Source organism: Chelonia mydas, chromosome 5 (genome assembly GCF_015237465.2).
Source record: "Chelonia mydas isolate rCheMyd1 chromosome 5, rCheMyd1.pri.v2, whole genome shotgun sequence".
NCBI lineage: Eukaryota > Metazoa > Chordata > Testudines > Cheloniidae > Chelonia > Chelonia mydas.
This window is the reverse complement of record NC_051245.2, coordinates 33,705,969-33,732,016: the sequence shown is the minus strand read 5'-3', so window position 1 is coordinate 33,732,016 and position 26,048 is coordinate 33,705,969. Positions and strand designations below refer to the sequence as shown.

The window sequence follows — 26,048 nt, the reverse complement described above, 5'->3', positions numbered from 1 at the left end:
TAGATGGAATGCGTTAGCTTTTAACTTTTTTTAATGGGAGTTGAGGATGCTAAATCCTTGCAGGAGATGCACAGAATTTTCAGGATCAGGCCCTTAATAGTATTCCAGTTTAACTCAACAAGAGATTTTCTCTACTTCATTCCTGAATGCTGGCTTTAAACAACTGTCTTTACTACAAAAATAGACAAGGCTTCCATTAACACAGTATCCTTTTTTATTTTCTTTGGCTTGTTAATGGAATCTTTGTTAAACTGGGACTTTAGAACTTGTGAATAGGATATTGGTTGATCCCACGTGAACTGAACAATACTACTTTACTGTTTCCTTCAATTTTCTCAGAAGCTGGACCTAAGCATGATTTTATTTGATAAAAAATTGTTTACCTAAGAAAATGTTACATGATTGTTTCTATTTGGCAACCTAATGGCTCCATCTAGTGGTCTTGGGGCCCAATTTTTTTTTTTTTTTTTTTTTTTTAAGGATTGGTTTGGGCCAATACAGTTTTTACATTTGTTTTGGGGAGAATATAAATTGTATATGAAGAACTGCCTGTTGCTGGTACCAGAGGTTTCCAGAATTATTGACTCAGTCATAGGAGAGTTACTTTACCTGTCACTTCATTCGCAAAATATGAGTACCTTTCCCAGACCTGAAGAAAAGCTCTGTGTAGCTCAAAAGCTTGTCTCTCTCACCAACAGAAGTTGGTCCAATAAAAGATATTACCTCACCCACCTGGTCTCTAAAACATGAATAGGACCACTTGCCATCTGATAGCAGAAACGGGTAACATGGTATCGATGCTGTCAAAGGACAAGAAAAACCGAAGCCACGTGAAAGGAGGAAGATTAAAAAAGGGCAGTAAGAAATTAATTCCATGTAGTAGTAAGTAGTAAAGATGAAAACCTCATTTTAATGTAATAGGTGCAGTTGCTCTTACATCCCCTATTTTTTAAGCAGTGCTGTTAATTTCCTCTTGCCAGTGTAGGACTTTGCATTTATTAGCATAGAATATTTCCTGGTTGCTTGCAGCCATCACTACCTTAATCTTTCCTGGTCAGTTGGTAGTAGTTGGGTCTGTCCCCCTGTATGTTTGCTACATTTCCAGTGCTGGTGTTGCCTGCAGATTTAATCACAGTTTAATCTGAACCAAATAAAAATCTGACATGAAGCAGATGACCAAGTTGCAGAGAGGTTTTTGGGTTTTGGGGTGATCTATAAGCTACAATCCTGGTCCAAGCAGCAATTGCCAGGAAGTCTCACTGCTTGGAGACAGATAGAGAGTGACACCACTGAAGCAGCTCACTGGATCAACGGGAAATACTCCACAGTTCATGGTCTGAGCCGATGGCAAAATTGGCATATAGTATACGATACCGCACAGTCATAGCACACATTCAACTCTAAATAGTCTTTAAGTGTCTGATGTTATATTTGGTAGCTACAGTTCTCCTACAGTTATGGAAAAGAGTCCACTAATTCCTCTCCCATGGGATCAATGCTTGTTCCAGCATTATCACTTTCCCCACACTCTATACCAATATAAGATTCTCGAACGTGGGCTGCTAGTGAATGGGAGATATGTAACTGAATGGGTACCAGCACCGTATCAGTCAGTGACTTTATTCACATGAGAGCTGCTGTAAATTCTTTAAACCTTTATATCTTTGCATAAGTTTGTTTAGTGCACTGGAGAGGGAACTGAATTTTTTAAAAGTATCATCACTGATCACCCTATGTAACACACTGCAATTCTTAAATAGGTGATGTTTTGTTAGGCAGTGCTATAGTAACTCTTGAGGTAGCAAAAAACACTCACAGAGAGAGCCACAGTAGCAGTAACAACATTAATTAAGCTTTGATTTGCCAAATAAGCAGGAGTAGGAACCCCAGGAGTTTTCACTATGTTTAAGACAGTTTTTGCATAAACTACTCATCTATGGTAGTGGACTAAGGCAATGAAATGTCAGTTATATGTACAACTGCACAAAATGTGTGACTAATTGCAGTGATAAGACTTTTGGTAGCTAGCCATGTATTGGAGTGAGTTAAATCCTTGATCAGAAAACACAGAGTATTACACGGACTGTTCTAGCATGATCCCCATAGCTCCTGTGTCTGTCAAGGTGAAATCAAAATTATAATTCTTAATATTACTTACCTCACAACTCAGTATTATCCCCCCACTCAGGACTCTCAGGACTTTGGGCCAGCTTTGTAAAGGTATTTAGGTGCCTAATTGCTATTAAAATCAGACCCTTCCTACTTTGATGCTCTTCTAGCTGTCTCTGATATTCCTCTGCTATTCTTCTCTTCTGCTTCCCATGCCTCTCTTATCGGCTCTATCCTGAAAGTTACCGAGTACCAATGAGAGTTGAAGGCACTCAGGCCCCGATCTTCAAAGGTATCTAGGAGCCTAACTCCCATTAATTTCAGTGGGAATTTGAGGATCTGGGACTCAGTACCTCCTAGAGTCTTCGCCACCTTACAGGACTGCTTCCCTCTGCTCCAGCCTCTTTAGTGAACTATATTATAATCGAATAATACTAATAAAAATAAATGAAAAATTCAAGATTTATTTTTGCATTTCTTTCTGCCCTAGTTTCCTGCAGGGATTTGTTCCAAAGTAAATGAAAAACAGCCTTTATCATCATCTAAACAGCTTCCCTGCAGTAGCACAGGAGACAAAGTGACACAGATATTGTGTCACTGTTCGAAGCCTGTATTTGAACACGTGTTGGAAATATGGGTACACTATATTCCTTTTTAAATTCCCTTTTTATCACTTGTCTTTGCACACCCTTGCACACTAAGAGGTAGGGTTAAAGCATATATCTAATTTGGACTGTGACGCTGGCTACAACAGAGTGCCTGTTCTCACTTTCAGGTGACATTGTAAACCCGAAGCAGGAAGCATATCTTTTATATAATATTTGCATGTTTTTTCCCCTTTAAAATAAAGACTAGGAATTATGTTCCTCGTAATTTTGAGTGTCTGCTGAATAAACATGGCAGCATGGCAAGATTATGATAAATGTGTTATGGGCTTGATCATTAGATCCTTCCTTATTTCATTAAGCAAGTCGATGCTACCTTTGGAACCTGCAGCATTCTGAATACTGCAAGAAGAAATCAGATATTAATTTCCAGATTCTATTCCAGAATGCATAGATGTAACAGGACTCAGAAACAGTCTATTTCATATGTTTTCTTCATATTTGTATCAGTCTCTTTCTATCTGCATTGCTATATTTCTTTTAAGATTATCAGTGCACTAAAAGACTCTGTGTTTTTAAACGTATTAGTATAAGCTAATTAGCTGATAAGCTATATGTTGTAGTTGCAGTAATGATACATAGTATCTTAGGTCTAAAGTATTTCTCTCTGTGTTTGTTTATATTATACATTTAATAGCACTTAGCGAGCAGTCATTTTCACTGGTTCCCCTGCACTCTCAGTCTATTTCCTCTTAAGTTTGTATGGATCTTTCACACAACCAAAGGGACAGAAAAAGTTTGAATTAATAGTAATATGGTGTTGTAAACCCACTAACCAAGGGGAGGACAAACTATGGCCCGTGGGCCGGATCCGGCCCGTCAGGCTTTGGATCTGGCCCGTGGGATTGCCACCCTCGTGGAGCCAGGGGCCCCGCACTACTCCTGGAAGCGGCCAGCACCACGTCCCTGCAGCCCCTGTGGGAGCGGAGGGGAGGGGGGCAGAGGGCTCCGCCCCCTGCAGCTCTCATTGACCGGGAATGGGGAATCGCGGCCAGTGGGAGCTTCAGGGGTGGTACCTGCAGGCTAGGGCAGCACGCGGAGCCCTCTGTCCCCTCATCCCCCAGGGGCTGCAAGGATGTGGTGCCGGCCGCTTCCAGGAGCAGCGCAGGGCCAGGGCAGGCAGGGAGCCTGTCTTAGCCCTGCTGCACACCGCTACAACCCCGGATCCACTCCAGGTAAGCAATGCCGGGATGGAGCCTGCACCCCGAACTCCTCCTGCACCCTGCACCCCAACTCCCTGCCCTGAGTCCCCTAACCCCCTGCCCTGAGCCCCCGCCTCACCCCTCCTGCACCCCAATCCCCTGCCCTGAGCCCCCTGCCACACCCCTCCTGCATCCCAACCCCCTGCCCTGCCCTGCCCCCTGCTGAACCCCTCCTGCACCTCAACCCTCTGCCCTGAGTCCCCAACCCCCTGCCCTGAGCCCTCTGCTGCACCCTTCACCCCTCACGCATCCCAACCCCTTGCCCTGAGCCCCCTCCCGCACTCCACACCCCCTCCTGCACCCCAACCCCCTGCCCTGAGCCCCCTGGTACACACCCAGATGTGGCCCTCTGGCCAAAAAGTTTGCCCACCCCTGCACTAAGCTGTCAGAGGGACTCAGGGCAATGTAGCATCTGACCTCACTTGTAACTCATGTTTGTCATTTATTAGATGGGTAATTTATTAGTGCTCACAGAGGTAGTGTGTTGAGAGTAGACTGCTGAGCAAAAGCTGGTCTCTGAGCCAATCATATGGAAATATGCCTAAAAGGGTGAGCAAGAACAAAAAACAGAATTTTTTATACTCTGGATTTCTGCCTCACAGACCACACAACAGGAATCTTTGAAGAAACAAGTCCTGCCACGAGTTCAAACCATGAGGGATACTTGGGCAGCAAACATGAAAAGAGACCAATCATACACAGGCCTGTCAATTAATTGCAGTTAACTCAAGCGATTAACTCAAAAAAATTAATCTCGATTAAAAATTTTAATTGTGATTAATCACAGTTTAATTGCACTGTTAAATAATAGAATATCAATTGAAATATATTAAATATTTTGGATGTTTTTCTACATTTTCAAATATATTGATTTCAATTACAACACAGAATACAAAATGTACAGTGATCACTTTATATTATTATTTTTATTACAAATATTTGCACTGTAAAAATAACAAACAAAAGAAATAATATTTTTCAGTCCACCTCATGCAAATATTGTAGCACAATCTCTTAATCATGAAAGTGCAACTTACAAATGTAGATTTTTTTTTGTTACATAACTGCACTCAAAAACAAAACAATGTAAAACTTTAGAGCCTACAAGTTCACTCAGTCCTACTTCATGTTCAGCCAATCACTCAGAGAAACAAACTCAGTTTGTTTACATTTACAGGAGATAATGCTGCGCACTTCTTATTTACAATGTCACCTGAAAGTGAGAACAGGCATTTGCATGGCAATGTTGTTGTTGGCATTGCAAGGTGTTGATGTGCCAGATATGCTAAACATTTGTATGCCCCTTCATGCTTCGGCCACCATTCTAAAGGACATGATTCCATGCTGATAATGTTTGTTAAAAAAATGTGTTAATTAAATATGTGACTGAACTCCTTGGGAGAGAATTATATGTCTCCGGCTCTGATTTACCCGCATTCTGCCATATATTTCATGTTATGGCAGTCTCGGATCACTACCATGCACATGTTGGTCGGTGTGGAGCATGCTTTCAGAAGTCTTAAAAGTCTTAAAAGAGCAATACTCTGATGTGGAAACTACAGAACCCGAACCACAAAAAAAGAAAATAAACCTTCTGCTGATGGCATCTGATTCAGATGATGAAACGTGCATTAGTCCTCACTGCTTTGGATCCTTATTGAGCAGAACCCATCATCAGCATGGACGCATGTCCTCTGGAATGGTGGGTGAATCATTACCACATTTACATAAACATCTTGTGACGCCGGCTACAACAGTGCCATGTGAACACCTGTTCTCACTTTCAGGTGACATTGTAAACACAAAGCAGGAAGCATGATTGCTCATAAGTGTAAACAAACTTGTTTGTCTGAGCAATTGGCTGAACAAGAAGTAGGACTGAATGGACTTGTAGGCGCTAAAGTTTTACACTGTTTTATTTTTGAATGCAGTTATTTTTTGTACATAATTATACATTTGTAAATTCAACTTTCATGATAAAGAGATTGTACTACAGTACTTCTATGAGGTGAATTGAAAAATTCCATTTCTTTTGTTTCTTTTTTACAGTGCAAATATTTGTAATCAAAAATAAATATAAAGTGACCACTGTACACTTTGTATTCTGTGTTGTAATTGAAATCACTTATTTGAAAATGTGGGAAACATCCAAAAATAGTTAAATAAATGATATTATATTATTGTTTAACAGCCTGATTAATTGTGGTTAATTTTTTTAATCGCTTGAGAGCCCTAATTATAAACCTTCAGAGCTGCAGAGACCAGGCTGAAGAGCGTGGCAGGTCAGTTACTGAATTTGGATCATTGTGTGACTTTAACTACACAGTGCAGTCATCAGCTTCTCAAAAATCACAAAGTGGTGGCCACAAACCTTATTGCCACAGAAACACAGGCAGAGATGCCTGGAAAATTGGATGCATTCCCAAAAATATTTATGTGATTCTGGAATGCCACCAGGGAGAGAAAGGTCAATGAGAATTTCTTTAACGGATGAGCTTATTTTGAGTTCTAAGGCCTGTCCCTACATGGATAAGAAAGACTTAAAAATACTATTGAATCTCTGTGGTGAATCTGATAAAATAGGCACCCCCCATTTCTAGATTATTGGATGTTCAGAATTCTTGGAGCCTCTTGCGGTTTTAAAGTTACCCCCACTCATTAACCCTATATTACACAGGTAAGAGGAGACAGCCAGAGTAGCAGACATTCCAGGAGAAAGCCACACTAGCAATCATATTATATTCCAGAAAGTTTTAAATTCCGCAGATGATTAATATTTGTTCTAGGACACAATAGCAGAAATTAAAGATGTAAACCACCTGCTAGGTTGTGTTATTCCCTGACATGCTCCCATTCTCCTTTATGGGCTGGGCTCCCTGGTTGGTCTACATTCCCACAATGCACTGCTGTGTCCCCCCTCCTTGATGCATCATGATTTCAATAGGAGTTAGGTACCTAGGTGCTTATGAAAATTCTACTACATGCCTGTCTGCCTCTTTAGCGTGCCTAAATACCTTTACAATACTGGCCCTCAAGAACTTAGAAGCCTACAGGTAACATATTTTTAAGTGTTTAAGGCTATGTCTACACTACAGCCTATGTCGGCATAACTTATGTTGTTCAGGGGTATGAATAAATCACCCCCTGAGTGACATAAGTGACAGTGGCATAAGTGCTCACAGAGGTGAGTTTTTTATGTCAATGGGAGAGATCTCTCCAGCTGGCACAGAGCGCCTTCAGCAGATGCACTGCTGCACCATTGCAGCGCTGTACATGTAGATCTGGCTCCAGGAACAGACATTCAGAGATATTTATGTGCCTAAAGTAAATGGGAGTTAGGCATCTACCTTAGGCACTTTGAAAAGCCCACGAACTGCCTATCTGCGTCTCTAGGCACCTAAATACCTTTTGTAAATGTGACCCTAGGAGTCCATTTTCAAAAGTTACTTAGGAGCCTAAGTCGCACTGAAAGTTAATAGGATTTAGGGTCTGAAGTGCCTAAGCCATTTTTGAAAATGAGAACAAGTATGGAGGTGGAAGATGAACTTGTACAATGCCCACTTTGCGATGGAATGTTCAGAGAGAGATGCACTTCCCCAAGGCTCAGTTTTCCCCACGCTTCTCCTGAACTGTGCAGATCTGCATTGCCACTTTCTGTGCCTTTCCACCATGCACTAGCCTCAGATGCGTTAACCTGCATTACTCCAGGTTAAATCTCATTGTGCCATTTCTTGTCCATATTTGAGATCCCTTTGTATCATTTCTCCATCCATGCTGTCTTTCACAAAACCTCCCACTTTAGTGTCACCAGCAAATATAATTAACATGTTGTTTACCTGGTCCCCACCTTCCAGATCTTTAATTAAGATGTTAAGTAATATCAGGGTGAACATCATTCCCAGTGGTTTCCCACTGGATACTCTCTGCTCAAGTCAATACATGCTATTAAAAACATATAAAAACTAAAAAGTTGCTGAAGAAAATCCAGACTGAATGATGATTTGAAATCTCATAGGAAGAAAAGAAACCAGACAAATGACCTAGAACACAGATATACTGTATTGTAACTTTCTTTATTTCTGCAGCTTTGGATCCTTATTGATGCTACTTGCTCTGCTTAGTCAGTGTCTGATTTCAGTACCCAAGCTCCAGTTCCGCCTGTATGAAAAATAACAAGCAACAAAGCTGCTTGGGACATGTTAAAATACATCTTGCCAGATGATATCATCTGTTAATGTTGTATAACTTCAAATCTACTCTTAGCACAATTGTCATATGCAACTTTGTAGTGTAGGCCTGAGATCTGATGAACCCCGCACCCCCATATTAAACCTGCCTTGGGTGAAACTCAGGGAGTTCACCACTAAAATTGGGGCGGGGGGGGAGTTCTGCTGCTCATAAAGCACCCCTAATGAGAGTTACATCCACCAAAGTTGTAAAGACGCTGGCAAATTAGGGAGGATACAGAAAGAGACTCAATAAATGGTAAAATAAGCTCTGACCAGCGTTTTTATGCTGACCATCTGCATAAACAGAGAAGGTCACAACAATTTAGTCATGAAAGATAATATGTAAAAACTTGGGCAGGAAGGAGGACACATAGGTGCCAGTGAGTAATTGGTTAAATTTTTTGTTATTTAGGAGTGGGATAATGTGATAGGTTTAATAAATTTGAAGGAGGAGCTAGTTTTACCTATAGAATGTAAATGAAAAACAATGTTCTTTGGGAACCATTTCCGGACTGCAGTTCAACATCAGGCTGCAGGAACTCTGACCACTCTGCATGACCGTGATGTGCAGAGGCATCGCCAGGAACCCCCAGACTAGAAGATCCTGACTGGCCATTGGGTAAAATTTGTCTGTATAGGGGAGTGGTGAGCATAAGAGATTTGCTTGGTATATGTATTCTGTGTGTGTTACTAATAAATAGATGTTTAGAGCACAACGGTGTAAGGCTCTTTCACTGGGAAAAGGTTCCGCAGACCCGTAGAGCCCTCAGCCCCGAGGGAAAGGGCAGGTACTTAAATTGACTAGGTTTCTTCCTGAGCTGTGTGGGTAAGGATAGGTGCCTTACACCCTGAGCCCTGAGAAGGGAAAGGGTGGGGGTGCCCTAAATTGACCAGGTCATGCCTTGAGCCATTGGTAGGGTGTAGGTGGGGTGCCCTAGATTTTCCAGATAACAGTAGCATATGTTTGCACCTTTGAAAAGACTATGTTGGGCCCTGTGGCCAACTTGTTCCAATGGGCTCTGTTTAATATTTAAATCTTGTTTAGTGCTTTAAAACAATGGCCACAAGGGATGAACAATCACAAGTATGGAACTTCCTCCGGACCTGGCTTGGAGCCTGTCCCAATCATAATCATCTCACTGTTATCTTGTGCACCCTGTCTGTTTTATTCACCTGTCATCATATATTTAGGAAATAAACTTCATTATCTTTGCATTATGTATGTAGAGTATCTAGCATATAGTTTACCAGTAATAGCAATAATAATATGATAAAGCATCTGGATCCAATTTTTCTTATTTTCACCTGTCTATGACTATTCCATAGGTTACTGTTATTTCCCCTAGTTTTTATAGACCTCTTTCCCACCAATCCAGACAAATTTAAGCCTTTATTTTAGTGTCAGACTGATGTTTCCCGCCCTAGAGAAAACACAGGCACGAAGTTTAAAATGCCTTTTTTTGCTATGTTCTCCTTAACTGAATACAGGTAAAGCTAGAGTTTACAAAAGTCTCAGGGAACACCCACAACTTTAAAAAAAAATCAGAGAGCTATGCTGTGTCCTGCACAATAGCCTACTAAATAAGGCTAAGAGACAAAAGGGCCTTTTTGGATTAAAGAGAGTTTAATAAATTACCACTATATGTATCTGTAAATACTGCTGAAGTCCCTGTACAGTCATGCCAAAAAATTATAGTATCAATTTGTCTAATATGTTTTACTGGTAGTTGTCTTTTATGGCACACAGACTGAATCTAAACATTGATTTTAAAAAAATGAAATCAAATGTAATTATTAAAATGGAAGGAATTGTTTGAACTTTAGCCAGAATTTCATACTGTGTATTATTGCCACATTTTACTTTAGTATGTATCTACAATGTTGTCTTTTTGGTTCTTTTTGGTTAGACTTACTTAAGAAATATTTTTGGATGAAATAAAATAAACTTACTTTTGTAAAATGCAAGAACACATGACCATTACTAAGATGATCCACAGCAATACTTGATAAATCCCTGTTTAGCACACACTGCCCTCAAAACTGCTCCAAATATCAGACCCTTAGGTTACGTCTACCCTGCAAGGAGGGGTATGACTGCAGCACATGTACACATACCTGATCTAGCTAGATCAAAGCCAGCTTGAGGAACAATAGCAGTGAAGGAGCAGCAGTACAGGTGGCTGCATGGCTAGTCCAGCAGACCCCTGGGGACCCTAGGAATGTGCTCTGGTTGCCACTGCCCATGTTGCCGCAGTTTTCCTCCTATTTTGTTACTTGAGCTTGTTTTGATCTACTAGATCAAAGCTAGCTTGGATATGTCTGCAGGAGCTGCAGTCACACTTCCTGATTGCAGATAAGATATACCCATGTTATCAGATATCATGGTTATCAGTCACATACCAGTCACCAGATACTTCAGAGTAAGGTGTAAAACCTCATAGAAGTCAGGTGTGGGATAATCCGCCCCTCACATTAGGTCTCCTCCTAACCCCTAAAAGTTAGAGATTAGTTCAACCCCCAAAATATGAGGTTTTACATCCCTTCCTTAAACTTTTTTATTAGTATTAACTGCACTAACTCTGGATAGTCTTGTTATTCATATAAATCATGGAAATGTAGGGCTGGAAGGGACCTTAAGAGGTCATCAAATCCAGACCCCTGTGTTGAGGCAGGACCAAATAAACCTAAAACCATCCCTGACTGGTTTGTTCAACCAGTTCTTAAAAACCTCCAATGATGGGGATTCCACAACCTTCCACGTAAGTCTATTCCAGAGCTTAAATGCCTTTATAGTTAGAAAGTTTTTCCTAATAGCTAATGTAAATCTCCCTTGTTGCAGATTAAGCCCATTACCTATTGGCCTACCTCTAGTAGACATGGAGAACAACTGATCACAGTTCTCTCTATAACAGCCCTTAATGTATCAGGTCCCCTCTCAGTCTTCTTTTCTCAAGACTAAAGATGCCCATGTTATTTTAACCTTTCCTCATACCTCAGGTTTTCTAAACCTTTTATAATTTTTCTTGCTCTCTTCTAGACTCTCTCTCCAATTTTTCCATATCTTTCCTAAAGTGTGGTGCCCAAAGCTGAACACAGTACTCCAACTGAGGTCTCCCCAGTGCCAAGCAGAGAGGGACAATTACATATGTCACTCCTATTAATACACCCAACAGTGAAATTAGCCTTTTTTTCAGCTACATCACACTGTTGACTCATATTCAATATGTGATCCACTATAACCCCCAGAACCTTTCCAGCGGTACCACCATCTAGCCAGGTATTCCCCATTTTATAGTTGTTTATCTGATTTTTCCTTCCTAAGTGAAGCACTTTGTCTTGTGTTTATTGAATTTCATCTTGTTGATTTCAGACCAATTTTCCAATTTGTCAAGGTTATTTTGAATTCTAATTCTGTTGTCCAAAGTACTTACAACCTTGCCCAGGTTGGTGTCATCTGCAAATTTTATAAGCATACTCTCTGCTCCGTTATCAAAGTCAATGAAACTATTGACTAGTATCAGAATAGAGGACTGACGCATGTGGGTCCCCACTGGATAATCCTTCCAGTTTGACAGCGTACCATAAATAACCACTACTTTTTGAGTGGTGTCTTTCAACCAGTTGTGCACTCACCTTATAGTTGCAATGTCCAAACCTTTTTTGAATCTTGCTAAATTATTGGCTCCAACAACAACCTGAGACTATAAATTCCATATTTTGCATTGTGTGAAAAAGTGTTTCCCTGTATCAACTTTGAATTTGCCACCTTTTAATTGCACTGACTGTCCCCTTATTCTTGAGTTATGAGACAGGGAAAACTGAATTAACTGATATACTTTCTCTGTACCACTTATTATTTTATATATTGTTATCATGCCTTTTCTTATTTGTTTTCTTTCTAAGATAAACAGTCCCGATCTTCTCAATCTCTCTTTCTTTTCGTGCTTCCAATCATTCTCATCACTCTTCTCTGAACCCTCTTTAATTCTGCAATATCCTTTTTGAGATGGAGTGACATGCCAGATGAGGCTGCACCATTGTTTTATATAACGGCATTATAATATTTTCTGTATTATTCTCCAACCCATTCCTTATGCATCCTAAAATCTTATAGAATCATATAAATGTAGGGCTGAAATGAAACTCAAGAGGTCCTCTGGTCCATCCCTGCATACTGAGGCAGGTGTTTGTTTAACCTGTTCTTGGAAACCTCTAATGGTGGAGATTCCACAATGTCCCTAGGTAACCTATTCCAGTGCTTAATTCTCCTTAAAAAGTCCCCCCCCCCAACCCCTTACCCCGCCAATATCTAACCTAAATCTCCCTTGCTGCAAACTAAGCCAATTAATTCTTGTCCACCCTGAGATGGACATGGAAAACAGTTGATCACTGTCCTCTTTATGACAATACTGTAGTCAAAAAAGCAAACGAGATTGCAAAACAACAGCACATTGAGCAGAGGTCCTCATTGAGCTGTCCACAGTGACACCCAGATCCCTTTCCTCAACTGATATAGTTAATTCAGAACCCTGGGTAGTGTGAAAGTAATTTAAATTTTCCTCTCTAAAGTACATTACTTTGCATTTATCAGCATTGACCATCGTCTGCCATCATGTATCCCTTCCACCTAGCTTGGTCAGGCCCTGCTGAAGCATCTCACAGCCTTCTCTGGTACTGACTAACCTAAATAATGTGGTGCCATCTGCAAATTTTGCCACCTCATTGGTCATCCTCTTTTCAGACCATTAATAGATATATTAGACACCACTGGACCCAGTACAGAACCTTGAGGCACCCTGCTGTTAAACTTTTGCCATGATGAAACTTGACCATTTCCTACGCTTCTCTTTATTTTCTCATAATTTGCTTCATGGCAGAAGTGAGGCTTCCTGATCTGTAATTCACTGTTTCAACCCAGACCCTTTTAACAACATTCAGCTAAATGGACCCCTGCATCCCTTCAGAGCCTCTTTGAATTCAATGGTAGTTCACATGGGCCACAGGAGTCAGTTCACGTGGTTGCAGTTACAGTATCAGAGCCTAAGGGGTTTTTGAAGTGAGATTAGAGAGCTCAAGGTTCATCCAGCCTGGATAGCCTGTGTGAATTCAGCCCAGTTTGGTAATGACCACAAATTACTTATTAATTGGCCTAGGATTGGCACAGGTATCACTGAGAGCATGATATGAAGGCAACGAAGTGGTACAGCTTAACCGAGGGCCTGGTATAACCTGCAGGACCTTTTTTACTTGTGAAGATGCCTAACTAGAAAAATACCAAACTTGATGATCAGATCCCAGGCTGACTTGGCAGGGATGGCAGTCAGAAAACACTTGTAAAGCATGGGCTGAAACAAAAGATGTTCCAATGGCTAAAGTACTAGCCAACGTAGCTGGGTTCAATTCCTGTTCCATCCCAGACATCCTCTGTGACCCTGGGCAAGTCACTTAGGTGTGTTTGAAAAGTTTGCTTTTGAAAATGGGATTTAGGCTTCTAAATCACATAGGCATTTTTGAAAATGTTACACTTATTCTCTGTCTCAGTTCTCCATCTGTAAAATGGGTATAATTACTTCCCTACCTCACAGGGGTATTGTGAGGATAAATATAATAAACACTAAGAAAAGGAGTACTTGTGGCACCTTAGAGACTAACAAATTTATTTGAGCATAAGCTTTCGTGAGCTACAGCTCACTTCATCGGATGTATTCAGTGGAAAATACAGTGGGGAGATTTATATACACAGAGAACATGAAACAATGGGTGTTATCATACACTTAAGATGAGCTAATACCAGCAGGAGAGCGGGGCAGGGGCGGGGGAAGAAAACCTTTTGTATTGATAATCAAGGTGGACCATTTCCAGCAGTTGACGAGAACATCTGAGGAACAGTGGTGCGGGGGGAGGTGGACATAAACATGGGGAAATAGTTTTACTTTGTGTAATGACCCATCCACTCCCAGTCTCTATTCAAGCCTAAGTTAATTGTATCCAGTTTGCGAATTAATTCCAATTCAGCAGTCTCTCGTTGGAGTCTGTTTTTGAAGTCTTTTTATTGTAATATTGTGACTTTTAGGTCTGTAATCGAGTGACCGGGGAGATTGAAGTGTTCTCTGACTGGTTTATGAATGTTATAATTCTTGACATCTGATTTGTGTCCATTTATTCTTTTACGTAGAGACTGTCCAGTTTGACGAATGTACATGACAGAGGGGCATTGGTGGCACATGATGGCATATATCACATTGGTGGATGTGCAGGTGAACGAGCCTCTGATAGTGTGGCTGATGTGATTAGACCTTATGATGGTGTCCCCTGAATAGATATGTGAACACAGCTGGCAATGGGCTTTGTTGCAAGGATAGGTTCCTGGGTTAGTGGTTCTATTGTATGGTGTGTGGTTGCTGGTGAGTATTTGCTTCAGGTTGGGGGGCTGTCTGTAAGCAAGGACTGGCCTGTCTCCCAAGATCTGTGAGAGTGATGGGTCATCCTTCAGGATAGGTTGTAGATCCTTGATGATGCGTTGGAGAGGTTTTAGTTGGAGGCTGAAGGTGATGGCTAGTGGCGTTCTGTTATTTTCTTTGTTAGGCCTGTCCTCTAGTAGGTGACTTCTGGATACTCTTCTGGCTCTGTCAATCTGTTTCTTCACTTCAGCAGGTGGGTATTGTAGTTGTAAGAATGCTTGATAGAGATCTTGTAGGTGTTTGTCTCTGTCTGAGGGGTTGGAGCAAATGCGGTTGTATCGTAGAGCTTGGCTGTAGACAATGGATCGTGTGGTGTGGTCTGGATGAAAGCTGGAGGCACGTAGGTAGGAATAGTGGTCAGTAGTTTTCCGGTATAGGGTGGTGTTTATGACCATTGCTTATTAGCACCATAGTGTCCAGGAAGTGGATCTCTTGTGTGGACTGGTCCAGGCTGAGGTTGATGGTGGGATGGAAATTGTTGAAATCCTGGTGGAATTCCTCAAGGGCTTCTTTTCTATGGGTCCAGATGATGAAGATGTCATCAATATAGCGCAAGTAGAGCAAATACAGACTAACACGGCTGCTACTCTGAAACCTGTCATAAACACTGTGCATTGCTCAGATGGGGCCATATAAGTACATTAGATAGACTTGATATAGAAATCATTGACATATTTTAGACTATTTTTGACTTTTCATATACGTGTAGAATTGCAGCTATAAACTATTAAATAGTATTGGCCACAGTATAATTGCAAAGTAAAAGAAAAACAGTTTTTGCCCATTACTGTTTATGATATAGACCAGTGGCTCTCAACCTTTCCAGACTAACTGTACCCCTTTCAACAGTCTGATTTGTCTTGTGTACCCCCAAGTTTCACCTCATTTAAAAACTTACAAAATCAGACATAAAAATACAAAAGTTTCACAGCACACTGTTACTGAAAAATTGCAGACTTTCTCATTTTTACCATATAATTATAAATCTATTGGAATATAAATATTGTACTTACATTTCAGTGTATAGTATACAGAGCAGTATAAACAAATATTTGTCTATGAAATATTAGGAATGTATGAAATGTTAGGAATGTATGAAATGTTAGGAATGTCTGGGGGAAAATTCCTTCCCGACCCCAAATGGCAATCAGTTAGACCCTGAGCATGTGGGCAAGACCCACCAGCCAGACACCTGGGAAAGAAGCGTGTGCTGCGGACCTGTGGGATCGGTAAACGCTACGCACGGCTCATGCGGCGCCTCATGGTCTCGGACACCCTCCGATGGTCCAGGGACATCTACATAGAGCACATCACCGGCCACCGACAGCACCAGGAGGAGTGAGCCGGTACGACCTTGTGCACACACTGTGGGAAAGAGACTGAGAGGCCTTCCCCATCGGAACACTGTGGGAAAGAGACTGAGAGGCCTTCCCTATCGGAACACTGTGCACACACTGTGGGAAAGAGACTGAGAGGCCTTCCCCACCGGACCATATGAACTGGAAACATAATCCCACTGAACATTAAACCCCTCCAATGAGGGTAGACCCATCCCCACCCCCATATTCACTCACTGTACCCAGCATACTGAACATAGCCGTTGTGTGGATAACTTACCCCATATCTCGATGTCTGTACTCTGACCGGTTAAACTTTCCCCCCAGTCGGGGAGATTGCAGATTATTATGTGATCCTTGTTCCACCAGCTCCTAAATCGCATTTTGTACCCCTTGATAATCTGTACCTTATCCCCTGACAACCAGAAACTTCTATGCTTGAACTCTGTACCGTTGCTTATTTCAACATTATCTTAATAAAATGATTAAATCAAGAGCCCTTCCCATCTAGTGTCCCATCACCAGCCATTGGATCTATTTGCAGCTAGATCCAAAATCAGTTACATGGCATTGTAAAGAGTCTCTCATCATACCATCCTCTCCATAAATTTATCAAGCTCAATCTTGAAGCCAGTTAGGGTTTTTTTTTTTTCTTTTGCCAGGCCATTGGAAGGCTGGAAAAGTCTACAGGGTTAGACATGAGCCAGATGGGCGTTTTGTGGATTGCAGTTTTAGGCACCCAAAACTGGCACGTAGTTACCTAAGTGGATCTGGGCTTAAATGTCTAACAGACGTAAGCACTTTTTAAAATCCCATTTAAAATGATCCAAACAACTGTTTTTAAACGGGTTTGGGTGATAATGGGGAGAAGCTGCGAAGGCAAGGGGGAATGAGTGAGACAGGGCAGAGGGGGCTAGTGGGTGAGAGTGGGGCAGAGGGGCGGTTCAGCGGCAAGGGGGGCCGGCAAGGGGGCGCAGGTAGTAGAGAATGGGGGCTGGGAGCTGCCTTGTAGCCTCTTCTCCCCAGGGCCAGGCACCCCGGAGCCCCGCCCCGGGAGCAGCCTGCGCCCCCCCCAAGTGTAACTCGACCGGAGCCAGCGCGACAGCTGCTGCACGGGCGGGGCTGCGCTGTGGCCCTGAGCCCGGGGCCGCTGCTGCCTCCTTCGCCGGACCTGGAGCAGGCGGCCCGCGGAGCCGGTGAAGCTGGGAGCGCAGGCGGCATGGCCCCGGGGTGCAGGAGTCCCGGCGGCGGTCTCCCCGGCGCCCTGCTCCTGCTGCTTGCCCTTAGCCTACGGGCTCTCGCAGGTAGGGCTGGAGAGACCCCTGGCCGGGCCTCCCGGAAACTTCTCGCCAGGTTGGGCTGGGCTTCTGCCCGACGCCGGAGAAATGCTGCCCCGCTCCGGGTGCGCTCGGCTGGGCCTGCCGCACTCTGCGCGGCTGAGAGCCCCTGCCCGGCCTGGCCCTCCGGCTCCGGCCGCCGCGCGGGGACGGTGCCACTCGCAGCCCGACAGCTGGAGCCGACACATGCGTGGCGGGTTTGGGGTCCGGCGGTCGCTGCACTGCAGCAGAAGGGGAAAGGCCCCGGGCACTTCAGACCACAACGCCCTGGCGGGGCGAGCGCTTTCCGCTGCTACCCAGCTACAGTGATTGCGGGGGCTCAATTCCCTGGGCGCGCTGTACTGCCTACTGGCCTGGGGTATATGTGAACAGACCTGCAATCCCAAGTCAGACTCATTTGACAGGCACTTCCCTCACTTCGTATCAATTTTCAGGCAGAGCTAACCCATCAGGAAGGGTTTGATGGTCTTGTTCGTTCTGTGGAAGCAGAAATGCAGGATCAGGGGTCTGAATTGGGATTTAAGAAAGGTCAGGCCTTAACATAACTTTTAGACCTTTTCTTTGTATATTATTTGCTTACAGTGGATTGTAGATTTATCAGCACATTAAAGTTGTAGGCCAGAGGACATTGTTTGTTCTATTTCTTTATGGTGCATAACAAAAACCTTAAAAGCTTTTTAGTTTAAAGATTTTTTTTCGGGCTTGGGGTGTTTTTTTTTTTTTTGGTCTCCTGAAATATTAGGCATTGATTTCTGGTTTTGTTTTTGTTTTGTTGGTTGGAGGGCTGTCTGGAGAGCTAGTGGGACAGTGATACCACAAGAGAGACACTTTACATATTCACATAACTTCATTCATAAGAGTAGTGCCAAAAAGGAGGAATTAGGTACATACCTAAGGGCTTGCAGGAGCAAAGCTGAAAGTACCAGCTGCAGCTGCCCTGTCCCTCAGTAGAAGGGGAGTTGGTGTTCAGTCAATTTTTTAAACTACTTTTTGTTAAGACTGGTTTAACTTAAGCTCCTGACAAACAGGATAAAAGCTTTTTGTCAAGGAGTCAACATCTCTTCCCTTTCAACTGAGGGGAAAGAAACGTCAGCTCAGGTTTTAGTCTATTGTGATGTCTCTATTCCACGGAGGTCTGCAGTCCTCAGGAGGACCCTCCTGAAAACTTGATATGTCCCATCTCTGTAATAATTTTTTTTTAAAAGGCTTCCCTCTCCTTTTAAAAACTGCAGGTGGTCATCCTACATGACAGAAGTTAAATCAAAGACACAAGCAGGAGGTTCCCCCCCCCCCTTTTTTTAGTTCGCTTGTAAAGTAGTGTTCCAAATTTTCAGAACTAGCCATTAAATTTGAGACACCTCATGCCTGAGCACCTGCAACTCTTCTAGACAAAGAACTTTAAAGTCTCTTATGCTATCATTAAAAGTAACAGTGTAACTAAAATCTCAAATCTTTTACTTCTCCTTATAATAAATAATATCAGCTGCTGTAGTTTTTCTTACTACCTATATTCTAACAGTGGGTGTAATTTTGCAGTTTGAAATAGCCACTTACAGAGTGATACATTAAGTAGCTGTAGAAGTGTGCATTGTAGCAGAGACACAACTCTCTGGAACCCCATAGCCCATGAGTAAATTGCAATGGAATTCTCCTTGGAAGTTGAGGGTGCTCATCATTTCAGAGGCCCCATAAGTGTAATATAGATGTCTTAATTATCTGGGATTAAGTGTTAAGAGATAGTGGGTCTTTGTAAAGACAATATAATTTTCTTTTAAAATAATGTGCAGTACTTCAGATATTTGGTAGTGTTCCCTCGAGAACTATTTTCATGCATTCTGCATTAAATATATGGGGCTCGTATTGCAACATGGTATCTTGACCTGTGATATGCAGTCCCAGATGGAAAGGAGTACTTGTGGCACCTTAGAGACTAACCAATTTATTTGAGCATGAGCTTTCGTGAGCTACAGCTCACTTCACCGGATGCATACTGTGGAATTTATTTGAGCATGAGCTTTCGTGAGCTACAGCTCACTTCATCGGATGCATACTGTGGAAACTGCTTCCACAGTATGCATCCAATGAAGTGAGCTGTAGCTCACGAAAGCTCATGCTCAAATAAATTGGTTAGTCTCTAAGGTGCCACAAGTACTCCTTTTCTTTTTGCGAATACAGACTAACACGGCTGTTACTCTGAAACCAGTCCCAGATGGTGTTCTCACGGGTTTTTGTGACAAGAAATCCCAGTTACAGTTGGGAGTGGTTGTTGCTTTTATGTATAGTTCTATGATGTGATTTTCAGAAGTACTCACTTTGTGCCCAATTCCTGTGGAAGTTGATGAGAGTTTTGCCTTTTACTGCAATAGTGGTAGTTAGGCCCATGCTGAGCACACTTGAAAATCCCTTGAGTCTTGAAGCCTCTCTCTGAAAGTGAGTTCTTTAGAGAAAGCACTGGTGTGAAATATATATTTTATACTAAGACACAGTATAGATGTAAGAAGTCTATAAACAGCATTGAAACTATATTTAAAAGTTAAGAAGTTTTCAGACTTCTGTGTTAGGAAATTCTTTGATAGTTTTTTAAAAAATAAGTATTAGCTGCAAAGGATTAGATCTTATATTAGTAAGATCCTAGCAGAAATTGATTTATATTGTATTTTCATCATCATATTAATGGCTAAAAATGAAGTACACAGAATGAATGGACTTGTCCTCAAAAGATATTTTTTCTATGGGACTGTCTTTATGAGCCAGGTCCTGCAAACCTCTGACACATTTTGAAGTTGCAGGATTGGGACTCAAGTTTGTCACCGTTTTTTCTTTCTGAATAACATTTCTTGTTAATTAATGTGTAGTGTATGTGTATAGGTTTTAATGTGATTTTGGATCCAATCTAAAGATGCACACATAGTAGTTTACACTCACAAGTAGTTTTTTTTTAAAAGGCTTCCCTCTCCGATGAAGTGAGCTGTAGCTCACGAAACTTATGCTCAAATAAATTTGTTAGTCTCTAAGGTGCCACAAGTACTCCTTTTCTTTTTGCGAAGTAGTTTCAATGACTTCCATGGACCACTTTATGTGAGTAAAGATATATATATGTACAGATCATGGTCTTTCTTCTGAATTGTCATAATAGATGAGTGTTTTAATTGTTTTACTTCCTGGAAGTAAGTTGCATTTTTAATTAGTTAGATTTTTGTCTATTGACTTATATATCTGAAATATACATCTTTAATGTAGATCCATATGTTCCCACATCACTGTAAACACCATTAAGGAGTTTTGACCTTTTTGGTATCGCAATTACTACTGATAAAATACCAGATCTCCTTTCTGCACCCTCTAACTTTAGGGTGAGTGTGCTTGGCATGTTGATGTTAAGAGTATTTAGTCTTCAATGGATCATTTGTTCTCTTCTCAGTGTTCAAGAATTACACGTGACACTTTCCATTCACCAAGATGATACTAGATCCATTAATTTTAATCTTGGCTCAATAGTTTGAATAAATAACCTTCTGTATGATTAAAATGCATAGTCACTGTCCCCAAATCCCTTCAGGATTGAATAGAAGTTGAAATTCTGTTTCAAATTAGTCCAGCACTCCTATTTCCTGTATAAAATGCTTTTGCTTTTCAATAACCTGTTTAATTTTAATGACTCTTAGAGAGTCTCTAAACTTAAATGGTTATTAAAGATGGCATTGTCTTTCCTTTTACCAATCCTTGGAGAGGCGACTTTTGTCTTTCTGAGTCTGATAAAGAGTTGCTTATGATTATAACAAGATAAAATTTTAATAAATATTTTAGTAACTATTTTTACATCAATATTCAGGTCTACTCCCTACAGTTCCATTATGCTAGGCAGTTTACAAACAACACAATAAGAGACAAGGCCAGGTCAGCCCTAGAAACTTGCCAGTGTAGCAATGTCACTTAGGGGTGTGACTTATTTGTTTATTTTATAACATTTCTATATTGGCAAAAGCCATAGTATAGACACAGTTATACAAGCAAAAAAGTGCTTTTGCTGGTATAGCTTATTCACTTGAGAAGCTGGTATAAGCTATACCTAAAGCACTCTTGTTCTGATATCAGCTGAGTCTACACTTGTACAGTTTGCCATTATAGCTATATTTCTAGTGTCATCTAGGCCTGAGAGACAGTTCCTGCCTCCAAAAGCTAACTGAGATTCAGGGCATGGCTACACTTGCAGATGTAGAGCACTGTGAGTTAAACCAGCTCTCAGAGAGCGCAGTAGGGAAAGCGCTGTAGTGTGTTCATACTGTCAGATTCAAGCACACTGGTGTGGCCACATTAGCAGCTCTTGCAACGCCACAGAGAGCAGTGCATTGTGGTAGCTATCCTAGTATTCAAGTGGCTGCAACGTGCTTTTCAAATGTGGGGGTGGGGGGGGAAGGTGGAGTGTGTTGTGTGTATGTGGGGGGAGAGAGAGTTGGTTTTTGGAGTGCTGAGAGTGTGTCAGCATGCTGTTTTGTAAATTCAGACAGCAGAAGGCCCCCCTCCCCCATTCCTCTCTCTCACACACACACAGCAAGCAGCATTCCACAGTAATGGTTGCATTGTCCCAGAGCAGATAAGCATGCCGGCTGTCAAAAACAGAGCTTTGAAAGGGGATATCCGCATTCCTACAGCCGAGTTCAAAACAATGACAAGAGTGGCCACTTCACTTAAGGGGATTATGGGACGTTTCCGGAGGCTGATCATAATGCAGTAATGGAACACCTCGTTCACACTGATGCCCGGGCGTTTCAGCTGAGGCGCAGCAAGTGTTACGCTTCTCATGGAGTTGGATGATCAGGAGCGCTCCAGCTGCAGAGTCCAGGTCCTCTAAGTGCCTTGCCAGTGTGGACGGGTTGGGAGTTAGGGACCTGGGGCTGCTTTAATGTGGTCTAACTTGCAAGTGTAGCCAAGCCCTCAGAGAGGTTAAATGACTTGCCCACATTCTCGCAAAAAGAAAAGGAGTACTTGTGGCACCTTAGAGACTAACCAATTTATTTGAGCATAAGCTTTCGTGAGCTACAGCTCACTTCAAGCTTATGCTCAAATAAATTGGTTAGTCTCTAAGGTGCCACAAGTACTCCTTTTCTTTTTGCGAATACAGACTAACACGGCTGTTACTCTGAAACCATTCTCACAAAGAGTATGTAATAGATCCAGGATTTGAACTGGGCCCTACTAAATTGCAGTCAAGTATCTTAATCACAAGACCACCTTTCTTCTTGAATTGTGATAGGTGAAGGATTTACAGATAAAGTGTATTTCAGGTATGCTGCACACTCTGCTGGTGAGGGTTATTTGCTTGCAAACTCATATAGTATTTGCTTTTCATTGTACACAAAAGAACTAAGTGTGATAGTGGGGAAAGATTGGATAAACAGAAGATTTACTTTGGATTAAAGGTTAGATGTGCTTTATAATGTCAAAGGCTAATGTAGCAAGACTCCTTCCCACACTCTTTTTGCGCTGTCAGTGTCATTTAGCAACAGTTTGGCATGTAATATTGTTTCTGCCATCTCTTTTTCTCCTCCTTCTCCCCTAGTTTCTGCCTCCAAAAGCTTATCTTCTCCCCTAGACTCATGTGCTCCTTCATTTTGGGGCTCTGCTCCTAATTTAGCATTGTCCTGCTCTGCTTCTGCTCTTTGTACTAGCAGTCAAGAATAATTTACTAAAATTCCGTTGTGAAAAGCCCACACTGTGCTTCAAAGAACCGTAGTTTAGACCCTTACTCTTGACTTGTGTGCACATAGTCGAAGCACAGTAGTGTTGATGGAGAAAGCAGTGCAAGGAGGAATTTGGAACTGTAAAGTGCCACAAAGGACCTGACCCTCTAAAACAGAGATCTGTTAACTCAACATCCCACCATATAAGATTTTCAACCTTGCCAGTGCTTTTTGAAACTTCTTGCACTCTTTTAAAAACATTTTTTATATAAAATTGCATTTAGGAAAAGCAGCTGCTGAAGATGAATAAAGAAATATCTAGGTACTTAAGGCTCCCATCATTGTAAGAACATAAGAACAGCCATACGAGGTCAGACAAATGGTCCATCTCGCCCAGTTTCCTGTCTCTGACAGTGGCCAATGCCAGATGCTTCTGAGTGAATAAACAGAGTAGGGCAATTTCAAGTGATCCATCCCGTGTCATCCAAGCACAGCTTGTGGCTGTTTAGGGACACTTGGAGCCTGGAATTGCATCCCTGGCCATCTTGGCTAATAGCCACTGATGGACCTATCCTCCAGGAACTTATCTAATTTTTTTTGAACAGTTATACTTTTGATGTTCCCAACATCCTCTGGCAATGAGTTCCACAGGTTGATAGTGCATAGTGTGGAGAAGTACTTCTTTTTTTTTTCTTTGTTTTAAAGCCGCTGCCTATTAATTTCATCAAGTGACCCCTGCTTCTTGTGTTATATAAAGGGTTAGAATTTTCCCTATTCATTTTCCCCATACCATTCATGATTTTATCCCTCTCTATCATGTCCATGTCTCTTTTTTAAACTTAACAGTCCCAGTCTTTTTAATCTCCCCTCAGATGGAAGCTGTTCCGTACTGCTTATTATTTTTGTTCCCCTTCTCTGCACCTTTTCCACTTCTAATACATCTTTTTTTTTTTTTTTTTAGATGAGGCAACCAGAACTGCACACAGTATTTAAGGTGTGGGCATACCATGGATTTATGTAATGACATTGTGATATTTTCTGTTTTATATATCTGTCCCTTTCCTAATGGTTCCTAACATTCTATTAGCTTTTTTTTTTTTTTTTTTTAGTGTAGTTTTGGAGCATCGCACAAACATTAATGAATTTATCCTCACAACACCCTTGTGGTGTAGGGAAGCATTATCCTTGGTTTAGAGATCGAGAACAGTAGAATCTCCATCAGTGGAGATTTTTAAGAGCAGGTTAGACAAACACCTGTCAGGGATGATCTAGATCAGGGGTCTCAAACACGCGGCCCACGGTGTTCTTCCTTGCGGCTCTCCAAGCTCCCCGCGGGCCCCCACCCCGTTCCCTCCCCAGCGCGCTGCGTCCCCAGCCTACCTCCAGGCCAGGGGTGGGCAAACTACAGCCCCGGGCCGGATCCGGCCCCTCAGGGCTTTGGATCCCGCCAGCGGATTTGCCAACCCCATGGTGCTGAGGGCCCCGCACCGCTTCCCTGCGGCCCCAGGGGGAGGGGGAGCAGAGAACTCCGTGAGCTGTTTTTGCCTGTGGTTACCTCCCCTGAAGCTCCCATTGGCCGGGAATGGCGAAACGCGGCCAATGGGAGCTTCGGGGGGAGGTACCCACAGGCAAGAACAGCTCACGGAGTTCTTTGCTCCCCCCTCCCCCCCCAGGCCTGCAGGGACAGGGTGCCCACCGCTTCCCAGAGCGGAGCGGCATGGGGCCGGGGCTGGGGCAGCAGGGAGCCTACCCTGGCCCCAGTGTGCGCCCCTGCTACCCTGGAGCCGCTCAAGGTAAGTGGTGCTGGGCTGGAACCCGAACCCCTCCTGCACCCCGCACCTCAACTCCCTGCCCTGAGCCCCCTGCTGCACCCTGCGGGCAGGGGTGGAGTGGGGGGCAGGGGCAGCAGCCCTCGGGACAACGTACGAGTCCTCATGTGGCCCTCCTGGTGATTCGAGTTTGAGACCCCTGAGCTAGATAATACTTAGTCCTGCCATGAGTGCAGGGGACTGGACTAGATGACCTCTTGAGATCCCTTCTAGTCCTTTGATTCTATGACTTGGACTCAGAGAGATTTCTATGACAGCTGGGAATTTAGTCTCAATTTTGAGTCCTCATCTCGTGCCTAAACCAAAAAGCGAGAATTCCTCCCAGAAAAAACTATAAAACTGAAAGGAAGGCCTGGACACTGTTTATGAAAACTGGAAATATCACTGTTATTATACTGTATTATTTTTAGTATGTCTACTATAGCAACCAGATATGTGTCAATGCAAAAGAAATTCAATAGGTGTCCTCTGTATTTTTGTTGCATTAATGTGAACTCCGCTATTAAAGTTTTATATGAAGTGTGTCAATCATTCCATAGATACCAAGGTCAGAAGGTACCAGTGTGATAATCTAGTCTGACCTCCTGTATAACATAGGCCACAGAACTTCCCCCAAATTTACTTTCCCTGTGATTTTTTTAACATTAATTTGGAGTAGTCTTACTTCTCGTTGTAAATATCATATTATCTCATTGTAAATATATCATATCTGAGTCTTCTCTCAGCAACTCCATTGACTGTTGATTTATGCCAGTGTGAGAACAAAATTAGGTCCATTATCTGTGCCGTAGATGGTGACCCTGGATCCTACTAATGAGCCCCAGAAGCCAAGTTTTTGTTTTTTTGTTTATTAAATAAAAGGAAGCATGGGGATCTCTACAGGAGCATACTTGGGGCCAAATCCTGCTCACCATACATAAATCTAGCTTTGAATTCAGTGTTAGACCTGCTCATACCACATTAAAATCATTTAAAATATGGGAGAAATCTTGTTTTTTTGCTGTTTTCTCTTTTTTAATAAAGAAGAACAAGAAGTTGTTTGTCTGGATGTAGATCTGGATTTAAATGGAAGCTTATTTTGTTTACATAATGGTACATAAAATATTGTTAATGACTTTTCGCCTTGAGGCATTTGTTATTTTCAGGAAATATAGCCCTTGTAGCTTATTCAGTGACTATGACAAGCAAAAACAGAATC

At 42.2% G+C, this 26,048-nt stretch overlaps 1 protein-coding gene across 2 annotated transcripts in view; it reads left to right on the top strand.

Annotated features, from left to right (window-relative positions):
• The first annotated feature begins 17,087 nt into the window (after nt 1-17,087).
• Nucleotides 17,088-26,048, top strand: part of LOC102936860 (chondroitin sulfate proteoglycan 4) — an 86,530-nt gene continuing 77,569 nt past the window's right edge. Inside the window, exon 1 of one of the 2 annotated variants that reach the window (XM_037902796.2) lies at nt 17,088-17,307. In XM_037902796.2, coding sequence (XP_037758724.1) covers nt 17,223-17,307 — 85 coding nt within the window. In that variant the 5' untranslated portion in view covers nt 17,088-17,222. The remainder of the gene's footprint in view (nt 17,308-26,048) is intronic. The other variant, XM_043547245.1, reaches the window with a different exon arrangement.